Source organism: Neodiprion fabricii, chromosome 1 (genome assembly GCF_021155785.1).
Source record: "Neodiprion fabricii isolate iyNeoFabr1 chromosome 1, iyNeoFabr1.1, whole genome shotgun sequence".
NCBI lineage: Eukaryota > Metazoa > Arthropoda > Insecta > Hymenoptera > Diprionidae > Neodiprion > Neodiprion fabricii.
Window position 1 is genome coordinate 26,721,854 of NC_060239.1, and position 21,695 is coordinate 26,743,548.

The following is a 21,695-nucleotide window of genomic DNA, read 5'->3' on the forward strand; positions in this document are numbered from 1 at the left end:
TCACGTCGTTCATTCGGTTGCTCAAAGGGACGAAGAGACGGTTTTAGTTCATCACCGCGTTAGCCGGCCTCGCTAAACGTTCACTAAACCGCACAGGCGTGGGCGTAAATCATAAGGGTGAAAGAGTAGAAAAAGAAAGAGGGAGAGAAAGTTATATACCTAGACGGCTCGACGCGCAAAGAGGCGACGAGGGAGTTATTCAACGGGTGTCGGGAGAAACAAAGTAAAAAGACACCAAGGAACGAGGAAATTGTAATAAGAAACGAAACGTTATACCGGAGATAAAAACTCGTGTGAGAGAAACAGCGAGTATTTGGCGACGACGCAAAAGTGCGAGCATTATAATATATACCCAAGCACGAAGGCGGTTGCCGGCAAAATAACACCCGACACACCGCGAGGCAAACGCGAGTAAGGTACTCGAGGCACGCCCGACCTCCTGCCAGACAGATTAAAATGACACAATGGTCGGAGGGACCCTCGAAAGACGAAGAAAACTATTTCAGGATGAGCAACGCGACTTGGAATAAAGAATTTCCACTTTCGTTCGCCGGGTCCGAATTAGCCTAGCCGGGTTGAGTAATTTTCCAGTACTTCGGACGGTTATCAAACAGCGACAAGTCAACTCGAGTCAGACCAAAGTGACATCGCGGAAATAAATATGGAGGCCCGGACGAACAGCGGTAGACGCAGTGAGTTACGATGTTACGACAAACTTGTCCGCGGGTAAAGTAACACGAGTCTTTTAACGCGATTAAACACCCCCTATCGATCTGGTCGGAGCTTAACGCTGCAGGTATACGGTGTTTACCTGGGGTATTAGAGGAGATCCGAATGGATGATCATTAGGAGGTGTCATAATCCCGTTGTATACCTGTCCACCGAGGATCCCCAGTCCTTTGTGTTCGATTTTTCCACGTCAAGTGCTAATCGGATTAGGGACCGACCTTATTATATTTCTAGCACCAGCCAGTGTCCGTCTCTCAAAAGTCTGTGTCGCCGAGATCTATAGCGGCCCAAACTTCTTTGCCACACATCGTGAACTCATCATCGTGACAACTGTAAACTACAGGGAATTTTTATGTCCAAAAAGACTGTATCCCACCCACAAATGCAGTTTACTTATTCATGTTTGTAATGTTTTACTTTGTGGTGAGAATTGTATCGTCGATCGTATCTTGGCATATTTAAACCAAGATACATACCGCACAAATAGAGTGATTGCAGTTGTACACGTATCGTCCGTTTCCGCAACGAAAGGAACATAAATATTAACACATAAGTAAGTTGTTGAAGAGATATGTCTGGTATTTTATTCAAGAAGCGGAATTTCCCTCATCTTTCATGGTCTCAACGATTGGAACAATTTTTTATATAATTTCAACATTCTACCTGATGAAATTCTGGTGGAAAAACAAGGAACTGTGATAACACAATCATGAGACAATGCAATTTTTACAAGCTGCAGTCCGATCGTCAATATGATCAATCGCGGTAGTAATTACGAGATCACGATCAGCAGCCGTTGGTGTAGAATCATTTTTCCACGTTGTAAAAGGGTTGCGACATTAAAACAGGGTAGCATTTGTGCACCGTTTGCGACCACGTTAATTTGACTTTTAATGTCTTCGATTAGAAAATTTACGACCAAAATCGAACTTTGATCAAATTGTCCGATAGAGAATCAATTACTAAACCCAGATGCGGTTCATTGCTTCAAAACAAATGTTTACACGGACCAATTAAGCACGAAACTGCAACCACTTGCCGACATAATGTCAAAGTACGCGAGTACATCCGTAAGGCACCGAGATGAAAACCGGAATTTCTGCAACGCCGCGTAGCGTTGCGATGACAAACCATCCAGCGTACGAAAGATAAAACCATGATTACTCACCCTGTCGTACTGGTGGGTGGCAGAGGCCGTGGAAAAGGGTTGAAAGGGCGCGGGTCTCGCAGGACTGTGATGAGCCGGATGTGCAGCGTGCGCGGCGTGGGCGGTATGGGGGCCGGCGTGGCCCTGGGCATGGGGGTGGGTTACGGCATGGGGGTGGCTCGGGTGCGGGGGCGGCGGGGCCCGCTGATACAGGTACGGATAGTAGGCCTGGTACATGACCTCGGGGCAGCTCATCACTCCACCCGGGCCCGGCCCCCCCGAGCCGGCCTGGCGACCCGCGTAGCTGAACGTCGCACCACTATTCAAAGCCCCGTTGGCCCCGTTTACCCCGTCGACGCTCGTTATGGTTGCCGATTTCCAAAAATCTCTCCTTAGCAACCTGACTCCGAGCTTATTCGCCCCGGGATGACCGCGCCGGTTTTACAAACCGAGCGGACGCGGCTGGTTCTCGTTGATCCTCGCCAGTGATTGGTGCGGATGGGAATTAGCGGCGATTAACGCATGACTCCGTTCCTCGATTAAAAGAGAGAGAAATGAAAGGGTACAAAGCATAAAAAACAAGAAAAAAAAAAATAAACGTTACACTTTCGATGAAATTTTCACACTTGCACTGTCGACGTTGTTTTGTGGTATTAAAATATAGGTGTACCGTTGACGAGTGTATCGTGTAACTTGACGTATTTTAATTCACAATTAACCCGCGGGTAATCCGTTTTATCACAATTTCAAACACAGGAACGTAGTGGCGCAGTGATTGGCCGGATTCGTTGTCAGTTCTCACGCGATCGAAGGAAACTTAAGGATAAAGTCGTGCGTCGACGATTACGAGAGAAACCTTCCACGTGGTTACGACACTCAAGACCGACGTACGCGATAAATATCAGCAGCACCGACGATCGCAATGGCTGTACTTGAAATCGTCGAGGTATAACGATTGTGTGCGACGCGTTCCTCGCGGGGAACGAATTCGGTTTCCTGGGACGCGCAGCCCGTCGGAACCAGTCGGTCCACGAGTCACGACGCTAGTCCCTGCGGACCGTCGCTCCGAGTTTCAACCTGTCACCAAGACGTCAAACTCCCTTCTCCGCCCCGCGGGCATCGATCCTCTCGGCCAATCGGAGCCCCTCACAATCCAATCTCACGTTCTGACACATACGTTGACGTCCGAAGCTGTTCCTCCTCGGTTCACTGTCTCCGCGTCGTTCGGCGGATTAGCGAGGATACCTCGGAGGATGACACTTCGGGGAGTGCGGTGAAACCGCGCGGAAATATATAGGAAAAAAAGAAAAAAAAAAGGAAAAAAAAAATGAAAACAAAAAACCGTGCGTGACAAAGAGCGGCGAATTTAATCCGATAAGTTAAACGGTGTGTGAAACCGTTTTATCGATCAACGATCGCGATCGGGATCGGTTCATCGGATCTGCAAGGGCGGATTTCCGTTTTGCCGGGAAATGCTTGAGCACGCGGTGGGTGCTGCTGCTGCTGCTCCACTGCCGGATTAACACCCCCCGAATAAAGTACACCCTGCAGTGCAGGTGGTGGTGTGTCTCTGGTGGGCAAACACAGACTGAATCCCAGAGGCCTGGCATCCCCCTCCACCCCGACGTTTCGCCTCCGGCTGTCTTTTTCTACCGGCGTTCATCCTCTCTTCCTCTTTTTAACACCGGGTTTACTGCACACGGAGCCCGCGGAGGGTCGAACCCGATCGCCTCGGGCTCTCCGTCGGTGCCGCCTCCTGGCAGCGCCGAATCCGACCAATCCGGAGGCCTCTCTTCAACCGCCAATGGGAAACGGACGGGGAACCCTCGCGCCACTCCTACGAGGAGTTCGTATTGATCTCACAATGAACCCGACACCCCCTCCTCGCCCTCCCGCCCTCCCTCCCTCCCTTCCGCACCCCGCGGTATTAAGAAGTTCCTACACCGCGGGTACCCGGCTAACCCACCCTCGCACCGTATCTTCCTCTAGAGGCCCCGGTAATGAGTCTTAATTAACAGTTTCGCGGTGTTTCGGGAAGCTTAATTTTCCACCGCCGAGCTTTTACGCTCTCGTTCCAAGACGGAATTTTCAACCGTTCTTTTGTGTTTTTACTCTTTCCTTATTTTTCAACGTAGGTATTTCTTCTTTTTTCCGTTTTTTCTATTCCCGTTTTTTTCCTCCGACAAGTGTAACATCGAATCGTTCCTCTTGCGTCGTCGCCTCATTTTTAAGAATCTACAATATCTCCCAGCCTTTGCAGCGTACTTTGCAACTTCTTTCAAATGCTCTGCGACTGATCGTAATTTTATTTTATCATTTACCGATTTTAGAAACTGACGGGATTTTAATTGATTCTGCAATGCTCGAGTAGATTGATCCTGTTTCACGGTTGCAGGACTCGATAACATTTACACGTCTTGCACTGATTTGTGTGTCGATTCACATCTTGTTTGTTGGATTATGTGGACTTCCAGAACGCGATTCGCGGACACGCGTTTAAATGATACATGAGAGCTAACGATCTAACCAAATCGCTCACGCCGTGTTCCGAATCATGCATAGCGCGGCATAACGTTGAGATTTTCACATACGCTGATCTTCATGAAGATATGTGAAGAAGGTTAGGAAATTTAATGAGGGTGGGAACAAAAATTTCTCATACTATCAATGTTTTCAGGAATTAGCTGACCGAGGCGGAAGTAGATTGAATGCAGACCGAAGCTTAAGCTTGAAAGATCAAGCTTCAAGAATAAATAAGACGTTTTAAACGTAATAGACATTTTCTACCGTAGGGGGTACCAGTGCCAGTTATAACAGGGTGTCAATTGTTACAGTGAAGATTACTCCGCCATGTTGCCGATTATATGCTAACTATTTGAACTCATTTACAGATATACTGTCCCGCTTTTGTTCACGAACGTTTCACAGAATTTATGCAAATCTTCCCCGTGCTGTGTCCAATTGTCTATTTTTTCTATCCGAAAGTAAATATTTTCCTTCCAATATGTTTGCTTCTTGTATGTAAGCCATGAGTGTTGTTTATAATTGATATAAACTACATCGATGCTTTGACTGTCAGTGATGTAGGTTAGAATTTGAAGGTTACGATTCGGAGGACAATATTTTTGTTTGTTTATATAAAATTCCCGTAAGTGTCAATTGTAATACTGTTCAAATCCTACTGATATTTCCATTTTCATTCCTTACGCAATTCCCTGTCCAATTTCACGACCACCGAGAAGAAAGGAATAACCAAAAAACCGAGTAAATCAATCGAGCGATAGTCTTCGGACGAAGATACATTTTGTTTAATCTGCTTGGAGCCGTATTCTCGGAGCAACAAAGAATGACTCGAATGGACTGAGTGTAAAAAATGGGCACATATCACTCGCAATAATGGTAGTGCGTTATTTGTATGCAACAACTGTTTGTCTAACTGATACTTTTATTTGTTGTTCAATTGTTGTCATTTACTTTAAATAAGGATAGGGGAGATTGTGGCACGCGAACACTATTTAAGAATTTTCCAAAAACCAATTTACTTTTGTTATTTTTTGGAGGAGGTCCGTCGTGCCTCGGGACCTATTTTTGTGTTAATTATGGCAAAATGATGATAAATTTTCTCGAGATAAATCAAAATAACTTGTACCCGGTACTCGAAAGACACAAAAAATAATTAGCGAATCAGGGGGGCTGTCGTGCCCTGGTCTTCCATATAAAGAAGAAAAAAATACGCTACTGACGTCACAGTAACATTCAAAGACCGTTTATAAAGAGAAAATAAATTTGTCCGATATGATTATCCCGTGATGCGTCTGTGTTTATACAATTGACAGCAAGGCTGTTACAATTGACAACGGTAAGGTTTCAATTGTAACACGTGCGGCAGTGTCTTAAGTCGATTGTTAATAATAATACCGCGCGTATTTTTGGACTAACAAAAATTAAAATGGAAAGAGTAAAAGTCAATTAATTTGGGAGAAAAAGAATCACTCAGAAATTATCTATGATCGGAAAAAAAAAATATTTTGTAAAAATTGTTACAACTGACACCGGTCTCCTCTACCTTCTACTCGTGATCGTGATAGTCAAAGTATTAGTCGAAAATACTATTGTTACCTAGAAACTTGCCTCGTTCGCCGGTTCATTGTTGGTGAAAAGCACACAGTAGTTATGTGTTTCTGGATTCTATGAGCTAAATAACAATTAACTTGTATCGTCGAATTTGAAACATTGTATACGCCGCATTACTATATACACCGTCGCTATTCGTTACTATAATGCCAATTGATCTCAGATTATTCATATGCTCATTCGTATTCAGGTAATCCGGTGAAAGATACGGTGCACGGTAAATATGACCCGTGTAGGTATACATATATGTATATCATTCAAGTGAGGAACTAAAGGAAATTACCGCGTTGATCCGCTGCAGTGCGACACTTGACCGTATCAAATTGTATTCAAACAGCGCATAGAGGCGGCTAATCCGGGTAGCAATTCCGGCGACAGGTCTTCGGATGGTGGGGAACGACCGGGGTCGGTGTAGCTACTATTTACTATAACACACGCTCACTTGGGGTGTCGAGGAAATCCAATAAACCCGAGGGCCGTGACACGAGCCTATTGTAATACGGACACGGTGCTAACGCTTGAGTGGGTATATATGTGTACCGATTATAACGAACGCGTCTCTCTCCTCTTCGTACGAATAATTTATTTTTACTCCCCTTTATCTCTTTCTTTCTCTCTCTCGCCAAACTCTCGTCGCCCGCGAAGCTGCACATCAAACGAAAGCACAGTGTATGTGGGGGAGTCAGAGCGCACGTGGCCACTCGACAATGCAGGGGTGGTTCCCCGCTGCTAATAGTTCGACATTAAATTTGTCAGCGATATTAAGGTTGGAGAGAGGTCAGGGCTTACACCCATCCACCCATCGTCCTCCACGGATAGGATGAATGGGACGACCGTGGCTTGAAGAATATGCTTCGTGGGGTGCTTTTATTAGAGATTTACGGGGCGCGCTTCTGCCGTGCTCGCGATTTTCCTTCGGCATTATCCGCACGTATACGCACCGATTCTACGGCTAGTCGAAGCTCGGTCCTCGAGCTTATCCTCATCCATTAACCCCGACTCTTATCCACTCGAAAGGTCCTTGCGATTCATTGCTGTAAATAAATTGTACGTATATATACCGTAACCTGACACGGAACAAACGCTGATACGCTACCAGCTATGAGGATAAAATAACTCGACGCTTACAAGCAATCCGCTTCGCAGTTTTGCAGAATTAGGCGCTGCATCGTTTTCGTCAGTGACAAGTGTACGACACCGCCTACCTGCTGAAACTGCAACATTTGATCTGTTATTGTAACTTGTTTTTCTATGACTTTGCCGCAGGGACGAATAAGTTTTATTTACACGAGTATGCTGGAATCTCGTATAAAATATAGAGAAGCTACATAAGAAGACCAAGACAGCGGGGCGGAAATCGAAGCAAACCGTCGAGTTCTTTCGTCAATAATTTCCACCCGACTCGAACCATTTGCAAAACGATTAGAACTAACTACTTTGTTCCGGTGAACATCGAGACACACGAGGTGAATACCGATCGACGCCGCAGTTTTGCTCTAACCACAAGTAACTCCAGCAGAGCAATAGTATACGTAACTGATTACGCCGTCAGTTATGATTAGAGGCTGCAGCGTCGCGGAACAACGTTTTTCAGCGAAAGACATTTTTTTTCTTTCTCTCCAACGGTTCAAGGTTCGACTCCGAAGGACATTTTGTGGTTTGAAAAATCACGGGGGACATATGCAGCTAATCGAACCTTCTCTGAATCGACGCTGCAGCTTGCGGTTGCAGAATTTAAGAGAAAAGGATCCGCTCTAATACCGGCGAATGTTTTTCGAGGGCAGATTGGCAACCGGCTAGCACGGGGCAAAGCGAAGCGAAGCGAACGGCCGAGTCTCACGGAGAGCAGAAGCAACAGCACGCGGCTCGCGGAGCGCTCGGAATGCCGATGTAGCAAATTAGGAGATTCCCAACATCTTTGCCGACGAGAAGTTTGCTCCTGAGGATGACACTGCAACGATCGCGGTCCACTTCTTCCGATGCAGCGTCCCGTGTGACGATCACGGCTCATCCCGGGGTGTCCGTTATATCAAATTCTGTTCATTCTCCAAATACAATACGGGTTTCTTTCATTATACGGTTATAATGACCAGTGTGCGAATTTGATAAAAAAAAAAAAATCAACTCGTACACGGAATGAATAATCCACTCGGCAAGAAGATTTCTTGCAAGTGCTAGAATTTCGTAAATTTAACTAACGGGTCTGCTGCATTGAGAGGCCGATTTCGCTATGCTTAAAAAAAAACTGCGCTATCCAGAGAAAATTCTTGCTGTATTTATTTCAGCACTAAAATTTGTTGATTCCTCGAATTATTGTTTTACGTATAATACAAACAACTCCAGAGCTTGCACTTTGTCGAAATATTTTACGATAACGAAACCCGTTTAATTAGTTTTTTACCTCAATATGCAACCACTTCAATCGAGATTCTTTTTTTTTTCTACTTTTTTTCAGTACAGAATAAATGTGGCATTGTCTTTTTCGTACACTTACTTACGTTAATAAAAGCTGTAGGTACCAGTTTAATTGCTGGGGCATTCGATCACAGTTGACCGCGTTGCCAGCAGATGGAAGCGCCGCGCGCCGATCTCCAGACTATTATAAGAAAAGCCTTAGCTCTTGCCGCCGTGGTTCTATTGAGGCCGGCGTCATAATACTTTCAGCATTCATTATTTATACCTGCTAGCAATCTGCACTCTTCTAGAAATCGACATTCTCACTCGACGAGTTTCACGCCGTGACCTATAACCCTCCGGATCAAATTAACATAATTGGTATAGAACATTTTTTACAGAAATCGGTAGTTATTGAATTTAGATTCACTTACCGCATATTACTTGAGAGAGCATGACTGGACGTAAATTCATGAGATTTGAAAAGCACGATTTTCATTCACCAGGAATATTTGGATTAAGGTTTAACGAATTGCCAACCTCAGGCTAGATAATAAAAAACACATATTAATAGTGAAATTGCTCATTTAGTATTATTATACCTTACAAGCTATCAACAACAATTTTTAACCGATATTGCTAATATAGCAGCGATCGGTCGGCCATAGCTGTATGTATTTAAAATTACACGTACAATAAGTCTGTACTCTGAAATCAATTTTCCGGCTGTATCGTATCACGAATCAATAATGGCAAGTGATTACGATTTCCGGTTTTACTCGCCCTTACAGAAATTTTCAAGAACATTAAGAAAAAAATAAAAATATAAAACAGCAGCAAGGAAAATAGACAAAATCAGCACAATCGCACTGATTCTATGGGTCATATTGGAATTTGAAGAAAATTTGGGAGTTGCCTGAAAGTTTTAATTGAAAAAAAAAATCAAACACATTATAGAGTTGGAGTGAACATCGACGCGTCCCTCTCTCAGGTTAGACTGCAGTTTTTTGTTCTGCCTCACAGTCCTCTGCCGCCTTCTTCTTGGCGGCTTCCTTCTTGTCATCTTCATCGTCCAAAAACTTGTCCCATTTCGCGATGCGCTCCTCAATCTCGGCCTCCGTTTCGACGATTCTTAAGCAAAGAAAACCAAGGTTGCAGAGCAAACGTGAAGGATTCCCCGCAAACAGAGACCAGCTTCAACTCTTCAAGTTATCAAAGACAAAGTTTACACGAAAAAAAATCCTCTCAAGTCGCATAATTTCGTCAGTTGATATCAATTTTGAATGTTCGTTTCGGCGCGTCATGAAAATCGATCTGTCATGCAACAGAATAAAAAGCTATTCGAATTCATAGTTCAAAAATCATGCAAAACAATTTCAAACATACCTACAATCGATAAATGTGGTCATTTTTGTATCATGGTCATGAAAATGCTGCAGGAAAGTAAACGAATCAGTATTGATTTGCACAAAATGCTTTATCGGCTGGTCGTAACTGTCTGCGGATCAAGAGACTCGGTGGAGTCTCATGTCAGTTGAAGGGCGACTCTGTACCGCGATGGGACAAGGTTACCATCATCCGGCAAAAAAGCCTGCGACCGGTATTGTAGAAGCCGACTCCGGAGTAGGAAAAGACGCACAAGGCTTACGACTAAACTGTCGGTAAAAAAAGGCAATCCGTCTGTAGGAGAAACTCACTTGTACTTGGTCTTTCCATCCCATATTTCAGCCGATATCTTCTTCTGGGCGAACCAGCGCCCGTTCAACAGCTGTATGCAAGCTTGCGCCTCAGCTGGTTCCTTGAATGTGACTTGAGCAACGCCTTCGGGGTGTCTCTAAAAATTACAAAAGACGTACAATTAATTATTACATTATACTCGATTTCCTAGACACAAAATAGAACTTGTAATGAGAATAAAACGTGTCGAAATTAACTATAAGGTCCGAAACATAGGCGAACAATATCTTGTTACAAGCAGTTAATAACAATTTTAGTGATATAGATTATACAGAGTCCAAACCTTCTTGATAAGAATATGAAGCAATAAATTTCGAATGTTAGAGACTGTCAGAGCTGAGTGACTATTTGTTTCGCGCAATGGATGTACTACTGGTAGATAAACTCTGTCCTTATCTTTACCAGGGATAAAAAAAAGTGCGACGTAATAAAATTAATGCAGCCATGAAATGAAAGATAGTGCAAACTAGTCGATGGCTGAGAAAAAACTATATTCTGTTAACCATGCATGTATAATATATCTTTCACAGAGATTGTGTAAATCTAAAAGTAATATTGCTATTTTCCGATTCATGCGTCTTTTTTCCTTTATAAATCAAAGTAACACAGTTCTTGCCATTTTTCAAAACGTTTCTTTCGCATTTGGTACAACAGAAAATGAAACAAACATGTATCAGTACGAAGCTATTCTGATCAAAGATTTCTACTGACCTTAATAATAAAAATATACTAAATGATACAGCAAAAAAGTAAAAAAAAAAAAAATAATAATAATAATAATAATAGCAACGAATGTCTAGTATAAATGAGATCTGAAAATAATAAGAAAAATAATATCCAAACCCAACATCGACACGATAAATGAAAACATCGATGACCCGCTCAAATTTATTGACTCGCAAAGAAAACTTGGATCCTACACAATCTTTTTTTTTCCTCCTGCGAGGCTGTCAAATTAAATTACAATTAGTTTGCCCCAAAATGTGGGTCAATGACTTTCCTACGTTCGACCAAGGTGTGGAACATATCAGTTGGTAAGAATATATCGTACTCATGTATAGCCAGGCACACATACACACACAGTATACTACATATAATATAATTCGTGTAAGAGCGTACAAGAGAATGTAAGAACTGGCGCCAAAATTTCATCGCCAAGTAAATTGAAGTTAATTAATCAGGACGATCGAATGTTCGATAGTTCAACACAGCTCTGCCACTCTGGGTTGTATTCAAGTTTTGTACAACGGTGCGTAAGTCTTTCGTACAACACCGCCAACGATGGCGGTGTAACAGAGACAGAAAAAAGAAAAAACCCAACGACAACGACAACAACAAAAAAAAAAGTAAAACAGAAGGTCTGATGGTGAAATAAGCCATTAATCAACCGAAGAGCCGACCTGACCCCATAAAACTGACGACATTGAGACGGTGACCCACAGCCATGTCGCGTCGCAATTACAGATTCAGCGTATATAAGATATAACATGTCAAGTGTAAGATTAAACTTCATTCCTATTTTTCAGATTTTCTTGAGCCATCGTCATATTTTCTTAAAATTTGAGGAATGACGCCTCTCAAAAAAAACAAAAAATGCATGTTGGCTTCATACAATTTGTCCTCTTCATACTCAGTTTCCTTTATTAATGCGTCGTTATCTACTTTTGTGTTTTTCGACACACTTTTCCGATTATACAAACGCCTCGGCATTATACTATTTACTGTAAATGATGCCATTTGTTAACATTTTTTATACACACTAATATGGCTCAAGCAATCGAACGTTATTAATTTAAATTGTATAATGTCGTTAGGAATCTTAATCATTAAATCGTTTCTCTTTTCGTTGCCACGTTCCTGATGATTCCATTCTAATAAATCTAATATCGTTCTATAATTTGTCCTTTTCCTTTTCTCACAAATAATGACCTTATATCTTCCCTGTGAATTGAACAGTTAAATCATAAGCCTTTGGAAATCGGATCGTAACGAAAAAATGTCACGCTCAATCAGGTCAATCAAGTCCTTGCCCTTTGCTGGACATTCGTAGAATTACAATGCTTAAGCTTCGAAGCCTGTTAAAATATTCTTGCACGTTTGTTATAACTCTAATAACTGCAGACAGAATCTCCACCTCCTCATCCATGGAAATTCCCGTTCAATGTCGAATTCCACAAGGTCTGGTAATTTCAATATTATACATACCTACCGTACAGCTGCATAGGCGCCTACGTACATTATACGCAAGACGAATTATGCAATCTTCTTGACTGACTGAACTAGCGTTTAAATATAGAAATAATAAGTGTACGTATACGTGCGCGTGTTTGAATTTTTTTTATTCGTTCTGACGACAAGGCTCGGGAGTTATGTTATGGTGTCGTATTAGATATACGCTTGAAATTCTAATTAATTGTAGCTCTTCGTACCATCCATCCGCTGATACGATTGGGTAGGAAATATTTTTTTTCGACATTTGCTTGTTATTTTGAAATGAGTAATTTGAAGCGTAGGGCGGCAATGTCTTCGGGTGAAATATGCGTGACACAATCACAATTACCTGTCTCTACCATAGTTTATGACATGTGCGATTTACCAACGGCTACGCTGCGTAACGCGTACATTATTGCAAATCGCAATTTAGATTAGTTGATGGTGTTATCACTATTTACGATAGTGAAGTTTTTTACAACTTAGGGTCTGCTTTGATACGGTAGAACTTTGTGAATATTTTGCAACATTTCAGGCCGGCGCGACCAATACGCTTACAATTATTTATAACAACCTATGTGAACCTAGCACCCGACTTAAAAAAAACCTAACTATTTTTTGTTGATTCTTGTAGGTAGTTGTTTGTAGTAACAATGATTTCGTTTGTAGTAGTGCCAAAAAAAAAATATAAGGGATTGAAAAAATGTCAGCACCCCATTTTGAAAAAAATCGAATTTATCGGTAGATTTCCGTACAGAATCGTTTTTAGTTGATTGTAGTGAAGATATTTTCGTTTGTAGTAAAAAGGAAAGAAAGACACTTTTTTTTTTTTCTTTTTTTTAGCTAGAATTTCTGTGGCCCTGCTGTCGACTAATGTTTCGGAATCTTTTGTAGTTGTTTGTAGAACAATTTCTTTCGTTTAAAATTCCTCCAAAATTTACTACAAACGTCCAACTCGCTTCGAAAACGTTTGTAGTTGTTTGTAGTACCATTTTTTTTTCGTTTGTAGTTCCTGCAAAATTTACTACAAACAACTACCTCCAAAAACCTACAAGAATGAACAAAAAATAGTTAGGTTTTTCCAAGTCGGGTGCTAGGTTCACGTAGGTTTTGTAACAGGGTGGTCCAGCAGCACGGGAATTGAAAATTAGCGTATTTCATCAATTCGGAGCTAGCAAAATTGTTCGTAGCAATTGCTGTTGTCTCGATGTACCTATCATGTTACTATAGGAGTGATCAGCCAAATTATTTATAGCCATTTTATTAACCATGAAAGTTTAGTAGGTTGGTAGGTACAAGTATTCCAAACCATTGAACCGTGAGTAGGGTCGAGGATCTTATGTCAGAGTTATTAATAATTCAAATGTGGAATGCGAATAGGTACCGTTCAATTTCTCAATGATTTACACTGGCTGAGTAGTAATAATAACGAATAATAAAAAAAAATGTTAAAAGCACCAGCCGTTCGTCCCGGCGCCTGATTCACCATGCTTGCGCACTTGTATAACAGCTCTGTTATAAAATAGATCTACAGTTTTTCTCTTCTAGGATTCGAACTCTTGTACAACATAGGCGTGAACTAGACCGTCAGAAAATCCGTAAAACGAATACCACAATTCGTATTGAAATCATATGATCTCCCACTATTGTATAAGGAATGATTATTACAGTACCTCTATTATCCCTAAAATCGTATGTTTTATTGTAATTACGAATAAGCAATAAAACAAATATCGATGAGCCAGAAGTAACTTCGCGTACGTTTTAAATCGCTCGAGCTGTAGCAAAGAACTCGAATGAGTGAAACTGTACGGATGAAATTAAAATGATAAAGCAAAAACGTGCATACGTAAAGCAACGTGGATGGACAAGCCTTTGTGTGTGGAGGATGAAATTACATCGTTCAAAGCGAGGCTCTTCGCATGACCGAGAAACCCGGTACAAGTTCAGGGCAGGGAAAATAATAAATGAACCGTAAAGAAAAACAGGGAACAGTTGTGGACACAACGGTTTTCACTCGTCACACTGCTGCGATCAAGCGTGAGTATCACTGGAGGATGACGTATATTTATAACCAGTGTTTTTGAACAAAATAACTTACGATTTTCCACCATATCCACTAAAAATTTTGTTCAGGTTAAAAGAAAGATTCTGTGAAAAATGAGCGTTCTACGTTACGTGAAAGATCGCGCTCATTTGATTTTTCACTTTTTCGTCACATTATTTTGAATCTGTGAAGAAACACGTCGTGGTCCTCTATATTCAACCCAAGAATCACGATCCATAACACAACGATATATCAACCGGGAATCTTATTCTCCGAAATTAAAAGTTCACGCAAAATTGTAACTATTTTATCAGACTGAATGACTAATAAAAAAGTCGTCAAATAAACTTCTCAAACATCAACTAGAGACTTGGTATTACAAGTGTGGGTCTCCTTTGCGGCGTGATTGATGTAGGCAATAAAAAAAAATTTATTCGCGTTACTTGACAAATTTAAAAAAATGTATAAAAATAATCTTCCACATAACGTAGAACGCTCATCTTTTGACGGAATTTTGCTTTTAACCTAAACAAACTTTTTAGCGGGTGCCATGATGGAAAATTGCACAATATTTTTTTCTGAAAGACCCTAATGCATAACAATAGTTGAACGTAATCGTGCAAACATAACATTGTTATCAAATAACTGCATTACAAAGGTAAGTGAAAAGTGTCAAAATTGTGAAAATCAATCTAGAAAACGACATTCGCAACAACCGAATGAAATTCGTAGAGACCGCGTGATAGCAAATTTTATGTAAGTAGCAAATACCTCGAGAGCCGATGAATTTAAGAATTCCTTCGTCTTTCAATTCCTTCCATTTCTTTTCTACCGTATCAAAATACGACTCAGTATAGAATTGCTTCCAATGGATTTTAGGAATATCACGTTAAATTACAATCAACACAGGAACTGCGCTTCGAATTAATAAAACGCTGTTCAATTCCTTCAGGAGAGATGCACGTAAGATTATATGCGTTGCTAAACAGACACGAGAGAAAATGCTCCGTAAATAAAGATGAATACTTTTTGCTATAACGAAATAAATTTTTCAGTATTAGTACTGCATATATGAGTGATCCCGCCGCAAATTCGCGACTGCGATCCTTAGTTATTTCTATTTCCCCTTGATTTTTTGGTTCTGTTGGTCGGCGAAAGGTGATAAAAAAATGTTTTTCCCTGATAAAATATCGGACCTGTCGAAAACTTCCGTACTTAATCGGCACATACTTACATTTGTTCATTACACCTATATAACATTCCATATACACATATTCATATCATTATAAGATTGTATTATCACCAGCATATCGTGTACGGTATAAAATTGTGCTAATTAGGTACCTGTTTGACAAACTAGGCTACGAAAAGCAATATCCGTTTCCGTTTCCTCGATTACATAAATCAGCGTACCGCCTCTAGGCAGATATACAAGATTTGCGATGGCACGAATCACCGATCAAGCTGCGTGCGTTGCAAAATTTAAAACCGAATTTATTCGAAAAACAGATTAGTTTAACACGCCGAGTATTTCCTCAGCTTTCATGTATTCCAGAATTTGTCTCAGTGATTTGAAAAACTTACACAGGAAGTCATGTTCGAACGTTTTTGTATGCATCAGTTTTTCTCTCGACTTTCTTTTGATATCCTCGTAGTACAGGTATAGGTACATAATTAATTCGACGAAGCCGTTGCCCAATGAATCACACCCAGTGCAGTTCAACGTTCCGAATGAAACTTAATTTACAATGGAAAATCATCCAGCCCGCACCTAACGGCGTGCGAACAATGAGCAATTAATTAGCTTTACGCACCTGTGTTACGCAACGTGTCCCTTGATTAATCAACCTCGCAGCTGAACGTGCAGATTCATGTCACGTTCCCGAAGAAGGGATCGATTGATGATTTTTACGGTGTCTCTTTTTTTTCTAGCTTTTTATTCAACTTATTTTATTCCAACGGAATTTATGTACTCACGTCGTAAAGGACAACTTTCTTGACGTCACCGCACTTCGAACATTCGGCTCGCAAATCCTGCTGATACTCGAGAAGCAGAGTAACTTCCTGGTCGAAATCAGCTGGGCTGAAGAGATTTTTTATAACGACAACTCGTTCACACTTTTGTGGCTCGCCGCGCATTGGTTCTGGTCTCCAATCGAACAATCTGTAATGTAAGGGAAAAAATAAAAAAAAAACGTGGACGATGCATATAATTGAAAAATTGGAAAAAACAACTGCTTCGATCCCGGCAGAATATGCTTATTTCAATAATCACTGGCAGATTTTAATTTATTGATTCGAAAAAATATTTGCCTAATACTTATCATGGTGGAAATTATTTTATTTTATTCAACAGTCTCGGCTTTCACGTTCTATCAAAAAGATTTTGGCAACATTATCGATATTATTGTAAATACGTCGCTGTAGAGGAAATTTGAACCGTATTACGTATTTCGTAATTATTTATCTGCATAAAACGGTTAGATAAACGTCCCTGTGATCAGATCATTTCAAACGTATGCAAATGATTTACAACATGTGTCTGCAGCATATTGCGGTACATCGTCAAGATTAGATCAAAGAAAGGTGCGACGCTGCCGCGTTTTTCTCATCTTAAATACAATTTTTCAGTAACAACGAGACGTTTCAAAGTCTTACGTTCGATGCCTTAAATGTGGAAAGTGAGACTCGAAAAGGTGAACTTGGGATAGTAATTTGAATTTCGAGCGAGATCTCGAAAACAGAATTGCCTTACTTTTCGTCCCTCTATTATAAAGAAGCCATTTAAAGGTCGTCGTATTGATTAAAAGTTGCTTGATTTCTTGTTTTAAAAAACAGCTGAACATATTAATCGTGATAATTTATTGCCTGTCGCATGCGAGAGAGAGAGAGAGAGAGAGAGAGAGAGAATGCGATTGCAAACTTCGTATTAACTAACTGAATGATTACAGCGGGTTCTGTATAGATAGGAATGCATTTTGCAAAATACACATTACACACGCATGATATTAGATATATCACAATAAGATGCTGTTTGTTTGGGCTCTGCCTATAAAATTAGCTACGTGCGAAATACTGTGCTAGCGCGATCTAACCGAAGAGGAAGAAAAAAAGAGAAGGCACAGAAACGAGAGTGAGGGAAAAAATGATGCAACGATTACCGATTACGAAACGGATATTACAAACCTCGCTGATTCGTTTCGAACCTTTCGAATCAATGCACAAATAGATACGCTATAAATATACACATATGTAATCAAACACAAGTCGTTGCAGCGACGATTATGGTTCAAAAATAAACTGATTTCTAGGACCAGCTGCAAGATCCCGACGCATTGACGCATACGTACCTCATTCAGGCTCAAGAGCGAGAAAAAAAAAATACCCTACCCAGATTTCACGTCTGCTGCATGAGTGGCGAAATTCATTCATATAGGACGTCTAATCAACGTCTTGGACCACTCTTGCTCCCGCATTGTGTGGGAACTCGGGGTCAACCGCATTCGGCTCGCATTTCGCTGACAATAAAACAACAAAGATCGCCCGAACTCGAAACGGACAAGGTGATAGGAATTCTACGAAGAGTAGAATAAGCTGACTGAAAATTTGAGGGAGAAAAAAAATGCAGAGAACTAAATGAAAGTTAATGTAAATGAGGGTGTTTCAGAAAAGAATAGTTTCCGATTTTCCACCGTGGCATCTCTTAAAACGTTTGATTAGGTTAAAAGAAAGATTCTGTCGAAAGATGAGCGTTCTACGTTATGTGGAAGATCGCGTTTAGTTGATGTTTCGCTTTGAATAAATTCTTTTAAATTTATCATGTTTCGTGAATAGAGTCGTTTTTATTGCTTATATCGATCATGTCATCAATTTGCGTCACAAAGAAGAACCACACTTGTAATATCAAGTCTAAAGTTGATATTTGAGAAGTCTATCTGACGACTTTTTTCATATTAACTCAATCTCACGATATGATTGTAATTCAACGTAAACTTTTAATTAATTAATTTCGGAGGATAAGATTCCCGATTGGTATATCGTTGTGTTATGGATCGTGATCTTTGGGGTGAAGATAAAGGTCAGGAAACGAATGATAATTGAATTGCTACATCGTGTTTCTTCACAGATTTAAAAAAATGTGAACAAAAAGTGAAACATCTAACTAGCGCGATCTTTCATACAACGTAGAACGCTCATCTTTGCACAAAATTTTTCTTTTAACCCGCACAAACTTTTTAGGGGATGCCACAGTGGAAAACCTTCAATTATTTTTTTCCGATACACTCCCATGTATGTATTATATTTTCTACCACCGTAACGGCATGTAATTTCTATTTGATTGGAAATAAAATTAACGATCTGACGATACATAGTTTCACATAAACGGCCAAATGTAAATTACCGTATCATTGTCAGTACAGAGATAAAGATCTCTCTCGATTATCAGTCCGACTTGAATTTACCGTCAGCCGCACTAAGTGTTCCCGATAAAAATCATGGATTACAAGTCTCAAGATTGTGCGATATAACTTTGAAAGTACGTGTAATTCAGGCATCGTGCAACCGGTTTTAGTCGGGCGTCGAACCCAGTCGTAGTTCATGAATCAGAGGACGACGAGATTCTCGCATTACCGACCTATGCGACGGAAAAAGTACATAGCCGAGAAATAACGAAGGCCCGGCACAGACAGTCTGGCTGCGTTCGACTCTCCTCTTCTCCACGGTCTTGTATACTTCGGCGAAAGAGGCGACCGACCGGAATTCTACAATTTTTTCACCAACCAAGGATCGCGTACCTCGAGACTCTGATTTCTCACCACCGGCACTCGGTGCACACAACCGACGACGAGACAAACGGAGCAACCGTTGTTCAAGAGCCCGAAATAATTTAAACAGTTAGAAAACGGTTTTCTTCAGTAATAGCCTAATCTTACCGCGATGTTTGGAGTAAAAATTCCCCAACTAATTTACTTGCAAAGAAAATCCAGCATGTCGAGAATCCAGCAATAGAAAAAAAGCTAGGACGAAGGATCGCGAGATTCCTGAACAGTCGTACAGACAAACGTTGAGATTAACGACACTGTTGAAAAAAGGACGCTTCAGAAATATAACTGCACAAGTCTTTTGCAATAACTCGAAATAGCGATTGCCGTAAATTTGCAGCGAAATGTATTCGCCGCGATTAGTCGAAAAAACTTTTCTTCTATATTCGAGATCCGACTGGTTTTGCAGAATTCAAGGTCTTCTCCGAAAGGGACTTTATTATTGTTAGTCTTGTTCCTGATTGACACCAGCTCACACACACGATCTATTAATTGCAGACTAGACGGTATAAACCTTACGTGGCCAGAGTAGAGTCGAGGGTGACGAACAACGATAAATATTCAAGGTACAGGTATACATACAATATACATATATATTACATACATGTACAGCCGGGTTGACCAACCAAGGACTAAGAGACTAGCCGTAAAACTGTGAGATTCGAATTCTCAAACTATGCTAATTTCGAGAAGTAGAAGAACCGTCGGTGCAGCGGACAAAGGCTGTAAAACCGCCTCGCACCTTAGTTTTCTTTTTGGCAAAGTTTCAAGATATATGCGTTCTCCGCATAACTCTCTCAGGCAAAATACAAACATACCCCTCGTATAAGACTCCCGCGGTTTTGATTTCGGACGAGCCCAGGTATAATCATCGGCATCGGAAGACAGCCGAATACAATTATACGCGATTCCCGAGCCATCTTTGACCGTTTAAATTCATTTACACGTACGCTCGGTATAATATTTGAATGAGAATATTCTTTTGTAGGATCTTTTTCTCATCGCAGTGCGATATGCAGGAATGGAAAAAAAGATGCGTCCAATTTCAAGCGGGCACTATTTTTGCTCGCAGACGCGGAAATCGAGTTTATACGACTCGTGGATAAATGCAAAGTATCTGGAACAGCGTCGGTAGCAGTTGCAGTGGCAGTGGAAGCAGCGCACAGTGCGGAGTGTAAAATTATCAGTAATAAACAATCGGCACGAGGGCACGGCTGCTGGTGCTGGTAACTGCAACTTGTCTCTCTGGGTGCGCCAAACTGTCTGCCTAGTCGGAATCACGACTACCAGACGTTGAAAAATATATGCAAATGGTGGCTATATACTCACTTTCTTTGAAAGAGATCGACACCCGGTTCAACAATTCGTTTCTTTATCCCATTGAGAATGACACAACAAAAGGCTTGGATACGAACGAAGAGCCGCGGAGGCTTGTAAAAACAAAGAGATGAAAGCTTTTTTGGGATCGTATTACATAAGGCAATGAGTCAGATAGTCCGACTTACTTTTCGTGAATCTTCTTCGCCCGTTCTTTGTCCCTCTTCTTTCGCTTGGGTTTAAGCCCCGGGTCGTACTTTCCCTTCATTTGAAACTTTGCTCTCTGGACCGACAAAGTGTTGCCTCTGATTTGAGATCCGTCCAACAGATGCAGAGCGAGGTTGACAGACTCCACCTGAAAACAGAACGTCGAAATTTCAGACATACCATTACCGTTTTCATTCCCTCCGATCAACAAGTATGGAACCAATTCTACGGAACGAACGTACAATATCGGTACTCTGTCTTGCCGTTGAAATTGTAGACTGCGGGGCGGGGTTGAAGTTCCGAATTTAAAAAGTTACGAAACCGTCTAATTCCCAATTATGCGGTGGTGAAACTTGAAGTAACGAAATCAAACTTTTACAAAACAACAATGTTTCGAATAGTCGGAAATCCGACGACTCAAAGTTCCGAAATGCGACATTCCGAAAATTCGAATTACGATAGAGCAAAGTTCCGATCGGAAATTCGCGGAACTGAAAATGATAGATCATTCGGAATTTCGATGTTACAGATTTTTAAATTTTCTCATTTTCGCACTTTCGGAACTTCGCCTTGTCGGAATTACGCTCTTCCGGCATTTTGTCCTTTGGATGTTTAGTCAAAGTTTGATATCTTTGCTTTAAATAATTCGCCACCAAAAAATTCGTAACCGGTAACGGCACGAAGATGCGATTTAACGTACAACACCACCGGAACACGCCCTGTTTTTAAATTATCGAGTGAGTACCTCACGTAACGTCAATGATGGAGTAAGTCGAGAACGGCGAATTCCTCTGCAGGAAGCCGTGGATAATTTTTTAAACAGTGTATTGTCCCGCGTTTTCTGACGCCCCTGTTAAACGATCGTAAATTCAACAGTTAAAAATCAATATCTTACGAGCATAAGCGATTCACTGCGAGCTGAGGAATAGCTAATTATAGCGGCTCGATG

General features: G+C 41.0%; 2 protein-coding genes across 4 annotated transcripts in view; both read right to left on the bottom strand.

Moving 5' to 3' along the window:
* The window catches only part of LOC124174480 (protein vestigial), a 56,638-nt gene extending 47,688 nt beyond the window's left edge, over nucleotides 1–8,950 (bottom strand). The window contains exons 1-3 of the mRNA XM_046553682.1: nucleotides 8,839–8,950; nucleotides 8,509–8,753; nucleotides 1,898–2,410 (exon numbers count right to left, since the gene is read on the bottom strand). Of these exons, the coding sequence (XP_046409638.1) occupies nucleotides 1,898–2,131 (234 nt within the window). The 5' untranslated portion in view covers nucleotides 2,132–2,410; nucleotides 8,509–8,753; nucleotides 8,839–8,950. The remainder of the gene's footprint in view (nucleotides 1–1,897; nucleotides 2,411–8,508; nucleotides 8,754–8,838) is intronic.
* A 28-nt stretch (nucleotides 8,951–8,978) lies between these two features.
* Nucleotides 8,979–21,695, bottom strand: part of LOC124174478 (HIV Tat-specific factor 1 homolog) — a 36,102-nt gene continuing 23,385 nt past the window's right edge. For all 3 annotated transcript variants that reach the window (XM_046553677.1, XM_046553678.1, XM_046553679.1), the window contains exons 5-8: nucleotides 20,728–20,894; nucleotides 16,377–16,563; nucleotides 10,102–10,238; nucleotides 8,979–9,535 (exon numbers count right to left, since the gene is read on the bottom strand). In XM_046553677.1, the coding sequence (XP_046409633.1) occupies nucleotides 9,397–9,535; nucleotides 10,102–10,238; nucleotides 16,377–16,563; nucleotides 20,728–20,894 (630 nt within the window). In that variant the 3' untranslated portion in view covers nucleotides 8,979–9,396. The remainder of the gene's footprint in view (nucleotides 9,536–10,101; nucleotides 10,239–16,376; nucleotides 16,564–20,727; nucleotides 20,895–21,695) is intronic.